The sequence below is a fragment of the Etheostoma cragini genome, chromosome 14 (assembly GCF_013103735.1).
Source record: "Etheostoma cragini isolate CJK2018 chromosome 14, CSU_Ecrag_1.0, whole genome shotgun sequence".
Taxonomy (NCBI): Eukaryota; Metazoa; Chordata; class Actinopteri; order Perciformes; family Percidae; genus Etheostoma; species Etheostoma cragini.
This window is the reverse complement of record NC_048420.1, coordinates 16,249,358-16,267,065: the sequence shown is the minus strand read 5'-3', so window position 1 is coordinate 16,267,065 and position 17,708 is coordinate 16,249,358. Positions and strand designations below refer to the sequence as shown.

The window sequence follows — 17,708 nt, the reverse complement described above, 5'->3', positions numbered from 1 at the left end:
CGTGCGCTGAACCTTCCTTTTTTTCTACAGTTCTCACCCATCACAACAGAACAGCCTTGCTCCATCTGCAGTTCGGACATCCAACTCAAGCTTACTGGTGAACTTGTCATGCTTAATACAGTATTTTTCCAACCTATAATGTGGATCTAGCATTGTCTTTTGCTTTTTTATGGCCTCTGAAAGAGCAGATTAAAAGAAAATGTTTTAACGGGACTGAGAGAAACCATAAGTTGTGTGCGTGAGCATTTCCTGTGATGGCAGATGGACACTTTAGATGTCCATTTACTTTAATAGAAATGTAATCTATCAATGCTAACCCCATCTTTTTATCTTCCGTCTCTACAGCACCCCAGCGTAGACGGTGACTCAAGCCTGCACTCCTCCTCGTTTCCTTCCTCTGTCTCAGCTGTGCCGTCTTCGTCAGTCCCCTCCTCTTCCTCAATGGCTGCTGCGCAGGTGACCCTGGGGGCCCCTCAGGTCTCCCCTGTGGGCTCTGCCACAGTTTCAGCTCCCTCTGGCCTTGGCCCCGCTAGCAGTCTGGCCATGGGTGGCAACACTGCCTCTATGGGTGTCCCAGCTGCAGTTGCCGCGTCAGTCTCCTCGGCAGCCTTGGCCATACCATCCTCACGCAGCTCTGCAACATCCTCAGGTTAGACATGAACCCAAGCACAAACATGTCAGTGAAAATTACACTGAAAATTTCATATCCATTGCTGTTAAGAAAATTTCTAAGTGCAAGATTTGGACATAAAACTTTCTAAACAAAATTTGTATTTTAATACTAAATGCTTATTTATACTTAAGTATTTTAGCTTTTCTTTCCCCTCACTTTGTCTGCCTTGCTTACTGTAATTTGTGTTATCAATCTACAGGTAGCATTACTAGTGAGTTAATTGTGGCCTTTGGAATTTGGTGGTATATAATTTGGAATAACTTGCTGGTTAAACGCACTTTCAAAATTATATATAACCATAGTTTGGTTTTCTTATCTGTGGTTTGCCCCTGAGTTTACTGAGAACATTAAGTAGAGTGTCTCTGGTGTTAATACTGTTCTTCCTTTTTGAATAAGTTGGTTGCCATTTCCTCACCGTCACTGGCAAGGTTTCAATTCTTCTGACTCTTGACTCCTCTTCCCTGACACACAAAGCTGATGGGCAAGAAAACTAGTGGCAACAACGGCCAACTGTGGCGTTGCTTTCATCTTGGCCAAAAATTAACACTGGAACGCACCTCCGAGACTACAGTGGCAGCCATGACACGTTTAAAATAAACTAGACCTTAAACCACAGAGATTCATAGAAGCTACCAAAGTACTGAGAGCTGAACTCGAAGAGAACAAAAGTCCTAACGATTAGAATAGTGTTTATTAGAAGGAACATTCAATTGTGATTTTTGGCCAGTTTTGACAGCTCTTATGTGCTTTGGATTAATCAGATTAGATGAACAATGAGAAGATCCTTTTTTGTGCACTCTGTCGTTTCTTTGCTTTCCTCATACCATTTTCATGCTGAAGAGATGACGCCACATAAACCTGTAGAATCAGCTAAAAAAGGCAGACGGATGATGCGTGGCAAAGGTGCGGGACACACAGCAAAAACAAACCTTGGTGTGTCTCCTCTGAAGCTTTTTTTTGTCTGTCACTCAGACACACAAATAAGTTAGATTTGTTTTTCTTTCTGCTCCCTCTGCCAGTGAAAAGTGTGTCACGTGTTTTGCGGTCTTCTCATTTACCGATGCAGCTTAGAGAGAAATTTGTAGCACTTGGCTTGCTGTAACAGATCTCTCCTTGCTAATTGGAATCTGGTAGAATCATTTTCATGTATAAATGAGATTGCATGGGTAAGACCTGACATTTGGTTTAGAGCATGGTTGATTGTGCAGCCCTTTTTTTTATATATATATATATATATATAGTTTATGCTGGGATTTCACACTGTAAATACTTTTTTTTTTTTTTTTTTTTTTTTTTAATAAATTTCCTTTTTGCTGGTGTGCATAGTTAGGCAATGGTAATAGATTTTAGTAGTGGCTTGTTTGGTAAAACAATGCAATGGATTCATGTTTTTTCACATTGCTTTGTGCATACAGGGAAAGCACCTCCAAACCTGCCACCTGGAGTGCCCCCTCTACTGCCCAACCCATACATCATGGCCCCTGGACTACTGCATGCCTACCCTGTAAGTTCCTGCCAGGGTTAAAAAGTATTACTACAATCTTAGCTTTACCTGTGCTTACCAGTTTAATGTATAATGGATATAGTAACTAGTAAGGTTGACCAAAATTAGGTCACAATGTTTAATTTCGAATGAAAAATTGTATCGCCGATACTGCCATGTCAACGTCCAGTTGGCTTTTCGAGCTGGCCCCCGAGCCCCCAGGAACAGCGCCAAGTCTTAAAGCAACCATGGGCTTATTGAATGCACCCCTCTGAACCAGAAAGACTTTTCCCAGAGACTTTACATGGCTAAAGAAACTTCTTTTTGGATGGCCCTGAGATGGGACCCCCCTCACCCCATACTCCCGCAGCACCTCGCACAGTATCTCCCGAGGGATCGCTCTCTGCTATTTGCTCTTTGTCTGCTCAGCTGCTAAGACAGCTGTGCTGCGAGAGTCTGCCACAGCATTGTCAACAACTTTAACTTTATTGACAAATTGCAAAGTTTGCAATTGACTGAACATATGTTATTGTTACATTATGTTAACAAATGTTTTAAATTTGACTATGTAGTGGTACATTGCTATCAAAGGTCAGATATTGCATAAAAGTCTAGTCTTAAAATTACATAGCAACCTGTGCTTAAAAAATAAATAAATGTAAGTATTGAGAATCGGGACCTTTTAGAATAAAAAATGTAATTGAATTGAGGAGTTGGAGAATCGTGACACTCCACCCCCAGGGCTGGGTACCAAATTCAGTACTTTGTAGGTACCAACCAAATTGCCTCTGAAGTATTGAAAATGCCTCGTCATTCAGTACCCAATTTCAATAGCTTATGAGTAAATCTCATCAGCGTCAGTGAGCTAAGAAGCATGCAGCATGCGTCTACCAAGAACCAAAAATGGTTGGCAGGAAAACTCTCCGTTGCACACAGACGGGGCTCATGTAGTAGGAGCTGATAAAGATTTGTGCCATAATGTGTAATGTTTTATAAAATTAATATTGAATGAAAGTATTGTTTAGGAAACTGTATCGAAATCACGGTATTGATACCAATATCAACATAATTTTAACGATATCCAGCCCCAATGGTAACAAATTTCTGACCTGTTTCCTGCCCCATCTTAGCCTCAGGTGTACGGCTATGATGATCTACAGATGCTGCAGACAAGAATACCGCTGGTGAGTTTTGTAAAGTGTTCAACTCCTGCAATGAAACCATTATGCACAAAATACCTCATCGCTGTCCAGTATTTCTGTTTTTATAAAAATGTTTTGTTCTCCAGGATTATTACAGCATCCCCTTTGCAACTCCCACAACGGCACTGACTGGCAGAGAGGGCAGCCTGACTAGCAACCCTTATTCTGGTGAGCCATGAGTCTATTAAAATTTGAGCTGACGCATGATTTGTGCTTCAGTGCTCACACATCGCTCGGCTGTAGCTTGTCAGCATTGCAGTTCCCCATACTCATTTCATGGTTCTTTTTCTCCATAAGCATCATAAAATCAAGGAGAGGGTTCTACAGGTTGCTATAGATTAGGTACTCACTCTGAAGCTGAATTGTCGTCACACTCTCACTCACTTTACCACACACTCCCCACACACATACACACACGCTGGACCTGCTATTCTCTTAAAGAGATTGACGCACAAACCAACGCATGTATAAACTTCAGGCCACTTACATAGATTATGGCAAAAGCTCTGTGTGGAGCCTTAGCAGAATCATAAATGATGCTTTACTTTGTCTTTTCAGCAGTTAGCTTAACTGATGAAGGAACGGTTGGAATTTTATGAATATCTTCAGATTTTAAACGTAGTGCGCTACAAGGTGTTTTCTGTTGTTGATAGAAACTAAGCCTAGCTGGATGACAGTGCTGCATTGGTTTTATTATTAGGATAATATTGGTCACATGCATTTTCATAAACAGGTTTTAGCAATATAAAATAACATTTAGAAATTGTGCTACCAGGCCGAACATTCCGGTATTTAAGTATCCATTACTGTCAGACTGAGTGCTTGCCCAATTACTACGATTGAGGGCAATGAGAGTACTATGACTCATTTTTGGTGGTGATTAGTGAAGATTGTTCTTCAATGCTTAAATTATCCTATCAGATATGGCACCTAAACACATACAAAAAATTGGTTTTATGTCCTTTGTTTATGTATGATGTATTTAATTTTTTTTTATCTCACGTGTGTTATTTGTACTTGTTGCTCTATCCTGTCGTCCTCCGTTTCCTTTATTTGCAGGTGACTTATCAAAGTTTGGTCGAGGTGATGCATCATCCCCATCTCCAGCCACCACATTAGCTCAGACACAACAGAACCAGACCCAGACGCATCACACCACACAGCAGCCCTTCCTCAACCCTGCGCTGCCGCCTGGCTACAGCTACACAAGCCTCCCATACTACACTGGCATGCCAGGCCTACCCAATACCTTCCAGTATGGACCTGCTGTGTTTCCGGTGAGAAAACCTAAGTCTCACCACGCTAGCCTACTTGTTGGCTTTCATCACAGTCCTGCTCCCACCCTTAAAAAAATTTTCAATATCGTCTCATAAGAAACAAGACGGATCATAATCTCATGAGGAAAATAGGTGGGTCTGGACAGTAGTGGGCCAGCAAAATAATTTGATGTGTGCAATAAATGGAAGAGGTTAGGTTGGTGTCCCTTTGACCTTTCCTCTGGCATTATATAAGACTGCATGTTAGGATTTAAATGTATTTCCTGACCCTACTCAAGAAGAGAACTGGATTCTCTCGACCACACAAGACAAAATGGGTTACCCCTATCACTTGATGACATTGCATTCCATTCTATGTTTTTCTTTTCGTCCAGGTGGCTCCTACCTCGTCAAAGCAGCACGGTGTGAATGTCGGCGTCAATGCATCAGCCACACCCTTCCAGCAGGCTAGTGGCTATGGTTCCCATGGATACAACACTGGTGAGGCACTACCACCAGAAGTGGCAATATAGCGTTGAGAGGGGTCATGCAGGTCCTCCTCTATATACTTGTGTATCAATAACTCGGTGCTATTTTTTTATGGATTTCTCATTGGTGTGGAGTGCACATTTTATTTGAGCTGTGCAACATCCACAAGCATAAACATGCTTGTTTAACGACTTTTGTTATGCTTGAGTCAAGGCAGTAGCTAAAGGTTCATAACACATTCTTGTCTGCTGATTCCCACCTCAGCTGTTCAGACCTAAAAGTCCTTTGAAATGTTTTTCGATTGAGCATGATTAATATTGAGTTTTAGTTGTGTCAGAGTATTGGAAATGCTTTTCCATCATGTTCCCAGTTTTCATATCCTTTACACACAAGGAATGTGTTTTGAGTGTTTTATAATGGCAAGAAAATGTCTGTCGCTCTTGTTAAATGACTTCTCATGATGAAGTATATGGGACTGCCATTTAACTTGAATGGGAAAGGGAAGATGGGCTTGAAAAGTGGCACCTGGCTAAACCAGTTTAATTAACAGCGGGGTTAGATTGTTGGTCTCCTGTAGCTGTGTTCCATAGCTTGCTTTGCTCATTTCAGAAAGTGGAGTTTGCTCCAAGGCTTCACCTTCCACCACATCTCCTGCACAGACATCTATCTAAACAATTCATCAAATGGAGCACCCATCATCCTCCCATATTTCTTAACATGACTCATCTTTTAGGCCATTTTCTTTCAGCAGTTTCATGTCTTCCCAGTGTCCTTCTGGTATCTACTCATCACTGCATATCCTTTTTTTCTTTTTCAGTGATGCTGTTTTATTTTAATACTTAAATTCATCACTCAGTATCCACCTTTTGGTCACAACATTTGCAACACCTATTTGTTCTCAGCTGCACCATCTGCTACTTTCTGCCATCATTCTCACTCAACTCAACCCCACTCTCCCACACACACACCCTGCCTGCCCCTCACTTCCCCAACCTCCTCCCCTCAGACTTGGGTCAAATAGTATTTGCAAATGATATTAGCGTTGATTTTGACCGGCTTGTTGTACCGCATGGGCAGGTTTTGCCACACAGGAGAATACGTTTAGTGTCAAAGTTCTGATAATTAAAGTTAAATATTTGGATGTCCGTTTAATGTTTCTGAGAGGACTTGACACTATCTGTATTGTCACAGTTTGGCAAAACTTGTCCATGTGGTACTTGGTTTCAAACAAACGCTATGAATTATTTGTAAGTCCTGTTTGAGCCAGGTCTGCTTCCCCTGCCTGGTGTGTCTAATGCTGTGGGCTGCGGCTGTGTGTCTGACTGTTGCAGGCTATGAGGATGTGGGCCAGGCTTCAGGGAGTGGGGATTTCTGTAAGGGCGGATACGGCACTGCCGTGGCCGCTGTCGCTTCTGCACAAAACAAGCCAGCCAGCTCTGTCACCGGGCCTGGAGTTGGTGAGTGCCGCCACATGCCAAAATAAAGCAAAAACCTTGTCCCTCCCGTCTTCCTCCTTGTGTCACCAACCATCCCCCCCCCCTCCCCCTTTGCTCTTGTTCCTTTGCCTCATCGTTGATGAGCTGCGTCTGTGGGAAGACCGTCACACTACATCTGCTTTTAGACCGTCCAATGCAGCCTGCCTCTCTTACAAAGCTTGTCTGCCATTGTGTCTGTTTCCTGTTATTTTTCAGGGCAACTCATCATCAATCCAATCTGGGTTTTATATTTTTCAACATGTATGCTACGTAATTAGCAGGTTTAAAATTAAAATGTGGCGGATCACAAGGGCTGTGGCTGCCATAAACTGATGAGTTGCTCTGGTTGATGCTGTCTCATTTTCCCTCCGATGCTTGCTCTTCACTCATGTTGTCATTGCTAGAATATCCATCTCCAGAGTATCAAGCTCACTGTCCTGTGGGTGAAGTAGGCTACTATCCGAGAGAGTGCGACAAATTACTTGTAAAATAATATGCTCTATGTGTGCTGTATAAGAGTGTGTGAATGTACCTGTTTTTTAAAGAGCTTTTCAAGTGGCTGCAGCACTATTCACACAGAATGGTATCTTAATGAAGACAAAGTTGCCTTGAGGGTTTGATCATCAGTATTTCTGCCATGATCTTTGGTGTCTGTATTGTGGTATTTCTGTGACAAATCTCATTGAGTATTATTACCCAAGCAAGACGATGAAGGTAGGGAACTATTTTCACCACCACCTACAGTGACGGGAGGGAAATACAACTGCTTGCAAGATCAACTCTATGGCATAGTACCTTACAGGAGTGAGGTAAAAGATTTTTGGACCTAGTAACACTTTTAGCGCAGGGCAAGTCTGACTCAAATGCTATCTGACTCCTATCAGATTAACGTAAAGACTACAGAGGCACGCAGGAATGTGCTTCTCTCGTACCTGTAAAATAACTCTAACCAATTTTCCCTAATATCATGTTCCAACTTTCTGTTCTAGCAGTGCCACTGCTTCAGATACCAAATATTGCACAGTAGTTGACCTTGTCCTGCGTCTCTATGGCAATTACAGAGGGTCAGTGTTTGCCAGAACAACCACAGCAAGATAATAACCTCCAGATAGTTGTCAGACTTTAACCACTGCGGCTGACTGGAACCGATGTGCCGCTACACCATCTTTCTCTTGTTCCTCTACATATTATCCGTCTTCATCTTCACCTCTGCTGCCCGCATTAAAGGAAAAATCATACTCTAATCATCTATGAACTTATGTGGACATAGATCTTCATATTTGAAATTTTCCAGGATTCTCTTTTGTTCTTGAGTCATGAGTTTTTGTTTTCAGAAGTGTTCCCACAAATATATAAAAAGTTTCAATGCAACTATGGATATTGGATTCCATGTTAGCGCACAATATAGCAATTACGCTGGTTAGATCCGAAAATACCAGATTGCTTGGCATGGTGTGTTTGTCAAGTCCCCCCAGTAGTTCCTGTTTTTGGACTAATTGTGTGTCCTGTCGTCTTTGTCTCTACAGGAGTCTCTGTGACATCAAGCAACACGGGGGTACCAGATATTTCGGGGTCTGTTTACACAAAGACGCAGGTAATTACAGATCATAAACATTTTAAGCCTTAGTTACTAGGAAGACCCCCCCCCCCCAATGTAGTTTTGAATCAAGCTAAAATGTCACGTCTGTTCTTTTTATCAATTCCTCCTGCAGTCATTTGAGAAGCAGGGTTTCCATGCTGGCACGCCAACAGCTTCATTTAGCCTGCCCTCGGCTCTGGGGAGCGGGGGACCCATCAACCCCCCGGCTGCTGCAGGCTACGCACCAACCCCCTTCATGCACATCATGGCACCACACCAACAGCCCCACTCTCAGATTCTGCACCACCACCTGCAGCAGGACGGCCAGGTAGTGTAAAAGCTTTTGTCTCCATCTGTTGCTGCTGGTCGCGTTCCCCCTTGTAGTTGATTTTTGGTTGATCTGAACCTAAAAAAAAAAATGTAGTTGCCTCTTTTAGTTCTGGTTTATTTTGTTTATTCAAATGTAATTTCTGTCACATTTTGAGGGGATGGTTCAAGGTGCGTGTGATTTACATGTAATATGGAGAAAATGCCAGACTCACAGCTGAGCCCGCTGCTCTAACGCCTGGCATCACCACACAGCTAGCATAACACGGGGATCTCCCACGCAGAAGGGAAGTATGTTAAGCTTAGGGCTGCAGCTATCGATGTTTTAGTAATCGAGTATTCTACCGATTATTCCATTAAGTAATCTAATAAAAAATGCTTTTGATTCACAGTAAATAGCGATAGTAAATATATAAAAGAGGTTTCATTTTTGGAAAAAGCAAACATTTTATTGCTTAATAAATGCTAATATTTTTATGCTCCTAAATTTGGTGGCCAAAGTACATTTTGGTGGCCTAAATGAACATCTTTTTTGCCTTCTTCCCCCTCATGCCTTTGGCTTTTTACACTGCATACAAAAAAAGCAGTTCACTAAGCCCCGGTACGTGTGACTGTAGAAAGCTTACAGCAGGGCTATTCAACTTTACTGTTCTGTTGCTTCGAGGATTTTTAGTAATGGAATAATTCGAGTGACTCTGATTCTGAATTGTTCCAGCCCTAGTTAAGTGTCCATCTCTCTGCCGTTATTTTCGCAGAGAACCTGGTTGATTAAAGTTAACTGACATTATACATAGGTCTACTGTAACAAGCGCTAGCTAGCATGATAGCTAATGTCAGCTACTGTAGCTAATGTTGGGTTCTGTGAAAAAATCACGGCACAGAGAAATAGACTTGCCTGTGGTTTGGGAGTCCCAGATGAACTTGTGAAAGCTACATGTACAGTTAAGCCAGAGGCTTACTGTGGCTAAGCAGTAGTGCACAAAGAGGAGGCGGCTGCAGGGCTATTCAAACTGGTTTGGATGTGGTGTTTTTTTCAGCATGCTCTACAATGAAATAAGATTTTATCCATTTAAAGTCTTAAAAATATATTAAAGAAAATCAATACGTGGTGGCCAAAAATAAATCGGTGTATGGGAAACACTGGTGTGTATTAGGTTAATCATTTCACTAAGCGACAAAATACTAGAGTAAAACCATGGCAAGACTCAACAGGTCACAGATGAACTCTGTCCTCTCTCCACAGAGCGGCACTGGACAGCGCAGCCAGAATGCCTCCATTCAGCAGAAGTCTCAGATCAACAAGTCTGCATACAACAGCTACAGCTGGGGGGCAAACTAACATCCACTGTCGCGGCCCCCACGCTGTTGACAGAAGCTAGACGGGGGCTCATCACTCCTACTGCTAACAGTCTCCACATATAAACTCCCTCTTCCTCCTGCAGAGATTCCCTCTCCAGTCTCTTGGCCCAGCACTTCTGCAGCTCTGACTGCGGTCAGGGAAGGTGCTGTGCCGAGAGAACGAGCACTGTAATGATGCATGGGTGGGAGGGACGGGGGGGGGGCTTAGAAGAGAGGGGACATCGCAGCTAAATGGTTATAGAAATACACCCTCAAGTGGTGAAATATTGAGTGTTGGGAATTTGTATCGTGTTAATCCCCAGCCCCACCCTTTTTTTCTTTGACTTGTATGTAACATAGAACTGTTTTATAAAAGAATTACTGTTTCCTCTATGGTCTTTTTTTGTTTTTTGTCTTCCCCTCCCCCTTTTTTTCTTGCAGATGGGGAGGAATGAAGTAATATCTGAAGGTGGGGGGACAGGCTGGTTTTGTATTTCTCACCCTCAATTCCCAACATTAATTTTGGTGGTTACTCTTCCCTCCCACACAAATGATCCAAACACAACAATTTGCTTAATTGCGTAAATGTTTTTTTTTTTTTTTTGTTATTTTAAGTTTGAAAGAACAATTCTCTAAATTGGTAGAGTTGTGAAGTTTATTTTTTACCAAATATAGATATATTATATATAAAGACATTTAAGCAAGCTCACTGGCTTGGACTGTGAGGACAGTGTGTTTGTCATGTGACTGCGTGCATGTTTGTACACACGGGGCCGTGGTTGTGTACTGTGCTGTTTTTGCCTAGCACAGAATTTTTCATTATCTAACACTTGTACAGTAACTGTTCCCATTAATTATACATGTGTTGCATAAAGGCCCCACCTGTTCTGCAAGAGACGAATGATTTCCAAGGCCAATACACACCCAGTCTGCCTTCCAGTGTGTTTTATTGTTTTTTTAGGCCCCCCGCCACCTCCCTGCTCCACCACCTGTCCCCCATTGTAAGGAAACCTGCAGCATTGAATACTGATGGACAGAATTGTACTATGGGTTTTTTGTCAGTGATTTCTTTTTCTTTTTGTACTGTGCATTTTAAAAATTTAAATGGATAAACTTGTCTTGTACATATAAAAAACACAAGTACTGTAGTCCTGTTCGATGGCTTTCTCTTTTTCCTTCTTAAATCCTTGCAGACTTGTTAGGTTTTTGTTTTATATATTTTTTTTATTTTGTAAAATATATAAATATGAAGTAAATAAACCAGGAAAAGACATTTTCATCATTTTGGATGTGAATGTCTTTTAAGAAACTATTTGTTTCTCATGTGGCTTTTAAATGCAGCAGCATCTCTTCCTCCAACAGTTTGTTTGTTGATGAAGGCTGACCTTAATTCATCTCATTTTGTTAAAGTCACTAATAGCTTGATATCAGAACAATGAATAGACAAACACTGTAGCCAAAGCTTGTGGCATTAAGTGTTTGGGCAACTGAAACCATCTGACTCATGCTGTAGTTTTGAGATATCTAACTCAGTAGATCAGCAGGGTTAAGTACAGTCCAAACACAGCACGTCTCTAGACATTTTCTTTGTGCATCTTTTAAATGATTTGGATGCATTTCTTGCATGTACAGTATGATTGACAGCTAGCTGATGTCTGCTGAAAAAGCTAGCTAAATATATAGGAGGCTCCCTAAATAAGTTTAGTTTTGCCACCATTTACATTTTCTTAAAAATAAATAAATACTTTTTCCAGTCATGTATATCTAAACATTATTAGTCATGTCAACTATCTGCCATGTTGCATGACCTGACAGGGCAATAACCTGTACAGTTTACCTGATGATCAGTTTTGCTGCTGATGCATTCAATTATCACTTGAAGTGAAATATAGCGGAGGACATTATGGCACATTTACAAATAGCTATACTGTAATTGAGTATTTCTGTTTTGTGCTACTTTATAATTTTACTACACACATTTCATGGGGGTGACTTTACTTAGTTAATCCAGGTCATTTAATTTACTTATTTTGTCTATATTTGTAGTTCTTTCACCTTTTAAGGTTTTTTTTTTTAGGCTCCTTGACTCAACTATATTGTTAGTTTTCTCATCTAGGAAACGTTACAGGCGCTTGGTGATGAAATACCGTTGCTAGGAACCAGCAGTCCGTTTTATTTAATCGGCTTTTACTTGGTAAGCAAACACTTCAACCGGCAGTGATAGGTTACCTATATACAGTACAACACCATACTATAGAAATACTAATTCCGAAGTTATCAGCTAGCTAACGATTATGTACTCCGCAAACATTGATGAAGTATTAATAGTACATGCAACAGAATGGCCTCTGCTAGTCATCTAGCTATATTTACTATTCATGCATTTTACTGCAGTTAGCTAGAATGAGCTGGTCGAGATAGAGCTGAGTTTAACTGCTTTATCTGTTGACAACTCTGGTCATATCTTGTACGTAAATACATATATTTTTTAATCCTACGATAATGTTTTGTATGTAAAAAAAATAACTACAATAAAAAAGCACAATTCAAATAAACATGTAGTTGGCTAAGTAAAAAGATATCTCAACTTAAATATAATTATATAATATATATTAAATATAGTTAATCACTTCCATCATTGACAATAACGAGCTAGCTAGTTCATAAACCGGTGTTTGTACTTCTTAACGTCTTCCATTTAAAACATTAGCTAGCTAGCATGTCAAACACAAGCGTTTCAAACCACAGCTAGACGTAATAAATCATAATAAATTATGTCCACGTTTCAAACTGGCACCGACGAGGTTATTTTCTGCTGCGCATCCTCTCCTTTACTTACGGTAACGTAGCATTATTACTGGTTGGGTCCATAGATTGCGTCATTCTGAAATATCTAGAACGCTTTACGACACTGTTGACTGGGGTTTTTGTTTATCCAGCGGGTATCTGCTGGTAGATTTATTCAGTTATGTTTTAGTTTTCTGCAATAGTTATTTGTAATGAGTGTTTTTGACTTATTTCGCGGGTTTTTTGGAGTACCTGGAGGCCATCATCGTGGAAGAAGGTAAGTTCATAGAGTCAAGTAACGTCTTCTTTAGTACACAGCTGCCACTCAAAGCTAACGTAAGCTAGCAGAAGTTGGCTAACTTGGGACGTGCGTTGCACGCTATTGGTTAGCTAGTTAGGTAACGTTAATGAAACGGATTTTGTTACAAGATTAGATTTTTTTTTCTGCCAGGATAACCACAGGGTTCCCTCGGCTAGCGTTGTTGCTGTTTTATTTAGGCTGAATGTCCCCTCATAATTAATACGATTTAGTACTTTAAGGACTTTTACTGTTGGTCAGTTGACACAGCAAACCCAAAGCAAGATTGAACATTAATAACACGTCATCCATACTGTATCAGGGACCCTTTCTTCGATGCTATGACTCATGATGACGATGAGGATGATGATGATGAAGAAGAAGATGGATTTTACTATGATGGGTTCAGGGGCGACCAGCAGGACCCCTTTGACAGTGCCTGGAGGTTTGGGTTCAGCGTTGGCCCAGACGGGATGAGGATCCAGGAGCCTCCAGTGTTTGGCCATGTCCTTAGGGAGATGGAGGATCTATTCTCCCAGCTGGGCCACTGGGATAGACAGACATATTCTGGAAACTTTGGTAGGACAACTGAGCCGTGATCCAGTACCTCCCTGGTCACCTAATTCTTTTTGCAATTCTGAGTTGTACATTCAATCTGTGTCCGACTTATGTTCTAGGTTCTCCCAGTATCATGCCGCTGCCACCTCAGGAACGAGAAGAGAGGAGTGGAGGGGAATCTAGTGGGAACCCCTTTAGAGACTTTATGCTCAAATCCCCGGACAACAACTCACAAGGACCCCAAGCAGGGCCTTCTCGGGAGCCCAGAAATAATGGCCCCCCTACTTATGAGTCACCAGACTTTCCCAGTTTACCATTCCATGGTTGGACCCCTTTCTCAAAGGTGAGTAAGATATTGCTTCTAAGGCTTTGTTTCTGTGGCAAAATGAAGTGTCACTGGTCACTATTATGTTTCAACTTTCTAACGGTTTCTTAATAGTTTAACAATATTTGGAAAAGAGGGCCATCGAAAGCTCCAGAGGACGAGTGCAAAGGAGACAGAGGTGGGTGACATTTATAAATAAATTAAACAAATGATGTATATGACTTTGCCCCGTGTTCCAACTGATTTCCCAATCCCATTCAGATCTGGACTCTGAAGTGTCCTCTAGGGGCCTGGATCAGTTTCTGGCACCACCTGCTGGTCAGGCTCCGAACCAACCAAGGACCCGCTCATTCTTCCAATCGGTCATTGTCACCAAGGTGGTGAAACCTGACGGGGTGAGAGAAACAGTTTATCTTACTTTCACAGCAGATTTTCATGGCCCAGTTTAGCCCAATGCATGCAACCTGACAGTAATACTGCTGGGATCTGAGAAAGGATTCTTGCTGGGGAAAACATTAAGTCATATTATTTATGTCTTTAGTTGCAATCCTTCTTGTTTTTTTGTTTGCACTTGGTTGTGAATGCATATATTTGATGTCTATCAGACTGTAGAAGAGAGACGAACAGTTCGAGACAGCCAAGGTAAAGAAGAGACCATGGTAACCCGCTCAGGAGGTCCTGGTAGGCTGGAGGGACCAGACCGTCAAACTGGACCTGTCATATCAGGTCAGTCTAAAGAAAATGTTTTTTTGTTTTTTTTTAATTGATTGTTTAGTTTTTTAGGCTATTTTTGAGTTATGTAATAGTTTGATCTAGTTCTAATGCATCCTTGTTTATATTTCAGGTGGTCAAAATCCATTTTCGGACTTGCGGGATGATGACTCCTTATTCTCAAAGTTCTTTGGGGGGTTTAAATAACACGTAAAGCGAAGTATAAAGTGGAGTATATTCTCTGGGCAGGTTGACCATAGATTTTGTTCCATGAAAACATTACAGTCTTCTGTTTATCTAGAGCTGTAAGTTTGCACAAAAAAATATATAAAGTGTTTGTGGGTGTGGGTGTGGGTGTGTGGGTGTGTGTGGGTGTGTGTGGGTGTGTGTGTGTGAGTGGACAGAACAATTGCATGACCCTACTAATGCCAAAGTAAATGTTAGATCAGAGTCTTTGGCCTGTCTAAGGACACACCAGGATTTCTAGCTGAATTAGAATCTGCCAATCCCAAAGACTATTGATTTTGACAAATGGAGAGACAACAGGTAACAAACAATTTACAATTCAATATTTTGTTTTTGAATTGTCCTGTAGGATCAGTTTGTATGTATATGAGTGTGTGCTATGTCAAATAAAGAGTTAATATATTTACATAGTTGTTATTGGCCTTTTGTTTTAGGTTTAGTCAGTTTAGGCTACCTACTCTAAAATTAGACAATTACTTTGGAAATAAGAAGAAAAAAATAAATGAAACAAGTTTAAAACCTTTAGCAATATAAAAATATGTAAAATGTGTGTACAGGTAATAAAATACTAGTGTATTGGACATCTACATGCATGCTTAGCCTTGTATTGCAGATTCTTTTATGTCATCTGGATGGATTTTACTTACAATCAGGTCCAGATCTTTTTTTTTTTTTTTTTACAACATTATGATGACTGCAGTCCGCCTGTTCTCATTTGCCCATTGAATTGAGCTTATTCCACTTTAACCCCTTTTTATTTTTTAAAGATTAATTTTTGGGGGCTTTTGCCCCTTTATTTCAGAGTGATAGTGGATCAACAGGAAACGTGGGAGAGAGATGGGGGATGACAAATGTCCAATGAAGAAAAAGGCCTTTGTATTAGTGTCAGTGTGACCTTACTCAGGTTTGTGGTTCAATGTGTGTCACACACCGAGAGAATGATAATTCATGTTCAATTAAAATGATTTTTTTTATGTGTAAACTAGAAAAAGGTCTCATCTCTCTTCTCATGTTCTGGCAAATCAGCATCAGTAAAGGGAATGGAGATTGTTGTTGTTGTTGTTGCTACCTACATATTTTGAGTTCCTGTTCTTCTGATTGGTTCAGCATTTCTGGGTCTTCAGTTTTGCAAAGTCCTTCCAATGTTGTAATTTCTCTTGGTGCCTTTTAGAAGCCCATTTTCCCCACTTTATTTGACATATATGTCTGCTATTTACCTATTTCCATGTTACTTTGCAGTCACTAATATTTATCTATTTCTCTATGAGCACTTTTGTAACCCATTACCCTAATCACACACCCCTTTAGAATCAGTAAACTTACCCTCACAATAATCTCTCTTCATCCTCATATCTTTTTAATAAAGGGTTTTCATACCACTATTTCATTTTTAATATGTTTGTACAATGTTTTAGCACCTGGTCCAGACCAGTCTTCCTGTTTTTTCCCCTTGTAGATGGGAGGTTATCTCCAACGAAAACCAATGGACGTTAGAACTTATTTTACAGGTGCTATTTGATCGTGAAATATTTTATGTGCGATGTGACTATATTTGACTACATTCAATGTTACATTATCTAAATCTTTAACAGATTGTCATTTAATACTATAATTGGTGTGATAATCTCTTGACATACACGTTATCTCCTACACTGAAGTGTAATTTGCAGTGATTTACTCCGCTGTTAACACCAGTTGCAAAATCAAACGGAGGGTGATCTAAATAGATACATTTGACATGCATAATATGAAAAATACACCTTAAATTCACAGTGTAAACTCTGTCATTTATCTCTGTCATGGCTGTTGGAGGTGTAATTATTCTGATCATAGGTCACACGGACGACCAAACAAGCACATGGTGCCAGGCTAAGAGATTTCCATCTCTTATCAGTTTTATTATTCTGTGGTAATTTATATGGATGCAATTCAGCACAAAACAAGTTATGTATATATTGAATTGAAAGAAGATTGAATTTGAATTTCTGGACAATTTTCTTGTTTTAGATGAAGAATGCTGAGCTGGAGGCTGATATCAAATCACATCCTGTTTGCAGTCAGAGAAGAAAAAATGTAACAACCAACCAATCCAACAGGAGGCTCAATCAGAACCAAGTCCAGTCAGGTGAGATCACCGCAAGCCCACCAAGTGAGCCAGAGTTAGATCTGTTTGCAGATGAAGTACTTTTAATTATGTCTCTCGTGCATGCACACACTGCCACCATGCAATAAAGTGTGTGACGTAGTCTACCGCTCCAGTATGAAAGGGCAAACTCTGCTCGGTCAGGCAGACAGTGAAGTGCTGTGTGGTTCAGACCCACCTGACAGCGTCCTGCCTCTGAAAGCTCACCTGGGGCCGGACGGTGCAGAGGAAACCTCGGGGATGGAGAGGCTGCTGAGGAAATGTCAGATCAGAAACCAACTGGTCAGGGAGTGCATGGCTGAGTGCCTTGGAGTCTATGTCATGATTGTGAGTATTTTTTTTTTTTTTATGGATCTAAACTTCAGTTGGTTGCATCAGGCACTTTGCCATAAGTAAGAGAGTTCAACCACGTGTGTATCTTTTTCGAAAGCAAAGACATGTCAAAAGATTGATCTTTTAAACTCAATTTCAATACTTAGTGTCCTTGAATACCCAAACCCTGCTGAGGCAAAACCTTCTTTCTTTGTGTTTTTATAGTAGCTGTAGCCTTTTGCATTTAATATAGCTGTAATATACAAAAAACAATTAATTTATTCTCTTAACACTTCATTCAATTTCTCACTTGAGCAGTAAACTCAACATCAAGTATTTGACATAGTTTCCTAAAACAATTGCATGCTTACTCGCTTGTTTTGAAGCAGCTAATGAATCCACACAATGGATAACCAAGGACTTTGGCCTGATTAAGACTGACAGACTGAAAGAGAGAGAGAGTCGGTGAACGGGTGAGGAGTCGGGAGGATAAAGGGGGGGGGGGG

The 17,708-nt window shown here is 40.7% G+C and overlaps 3 protein-coding genes across 9 annotated transcripts in view; all 3 read left to right on the top strand.

The window, feature by feature from the left end:
- Positions 1–10,957, top strand: part of ubap2l (ubiquitin associated protein 2-like) — a 28,722-nt gene extending 17,765 nt beyond the window's left edge. For 4 of the 6 annotated variants that reach the window (XM_034892590.1, XM_034892592.1, XM_034892591.1 and 1 more), the window contains 11 exons: positions 31–97; positions 346–649; positions 2,089–2,177; positions 3,287–3,340; positions 3,445–3,526; positions 4,418–4,635; positions 5,010–5,115; positions 6,435–6,560; positions 8,105–8,172; positions 8,291–8,485; positions 9,728–10,957. In XM_034892590.1, the coding sequence (XP_034748481.1) occupies positions 31–97; positions 346–649; positions 2,089–2,177; positions 3,287–3,340; positions 3,445–3,526; positions 4,418–4,635; positions 5,010–5,115; positions 6,435–6,560; positions 8,105–8,172; positions 8,291–8,485; positions 9,728–9,823 (1,405 nt within the window). In that variant the 3' untranslated portion in view covers positions 9,824–10,957. The remainder of the gene's footprint in view (positions 1–30; positions 98–345; positions 650–2,088; positions 2,178–3,286; positions 3,341–3,444; positions 3,527–4,417; positions 4,636–5,009; positions 5,116–6,434; positions 6,561–8,104; positions 8,173–8,290; positions 8,486–9,727) is intronic. The other 2 variants (XM_034892594.1, XM_034892593.1) reach the window with 1 other exon arrangement.
- Positions 10,958–12,641: 1,684 nt separating this feature from the next.
- hax1 (HCLS1 associated protein X-1) lies at positions 12,642–15,153 on the top strand. Of its 2 annotated transcripts, none has more exons than XM_034892598.1 (7): positions 12,642–12,886; positions 13,230–13,486; positions 13,585–13,808; positions 13,905–13,968; positions 14,067–14,185; positions 14,396–14,516; positions 14,635–15,153. In XM_034892598.1, the coding sequence occupies exons 1-7, from the start codon at positions 12,822–12,824 to the stop codon at positions 14,706–14,708; spliced, it is 924 nt and encodes a 307-aa protein (XP_034748489.1). In that variant the 5' UTR covers positions 12,642–12,821; the 3' UTR covers positions 14,709–15,153. The 2 variants fall into 2 exon arrangements, with proteins under 2 accessions (XP_034748489.1, XP_034748488.1); XM_034892597.1 differs by having other exon boundaries at positions 14,052–14,185.
- A 1,776-nt stretch (positions 15,154–16,929) lies between these two features.
- The window catches only part of aqp10b (aquaporin 10b), a 6,042-nt gene continuing 5,263 nt past the window's right edge, over positions 16,930–17,708 (top strand). The window contains exon 1 of the mRNA XM_034892596.1: positions 16,930–17,217. Within this exon, the coding sequence (XP_034748487.1) occupies positions 16,954–17,217 (264 nt within the window). The 5' untranslated portion in view covers positions 16,930–16,953. The remainder of the gene's footprint in view (positions 17,218–17,708) is intronic.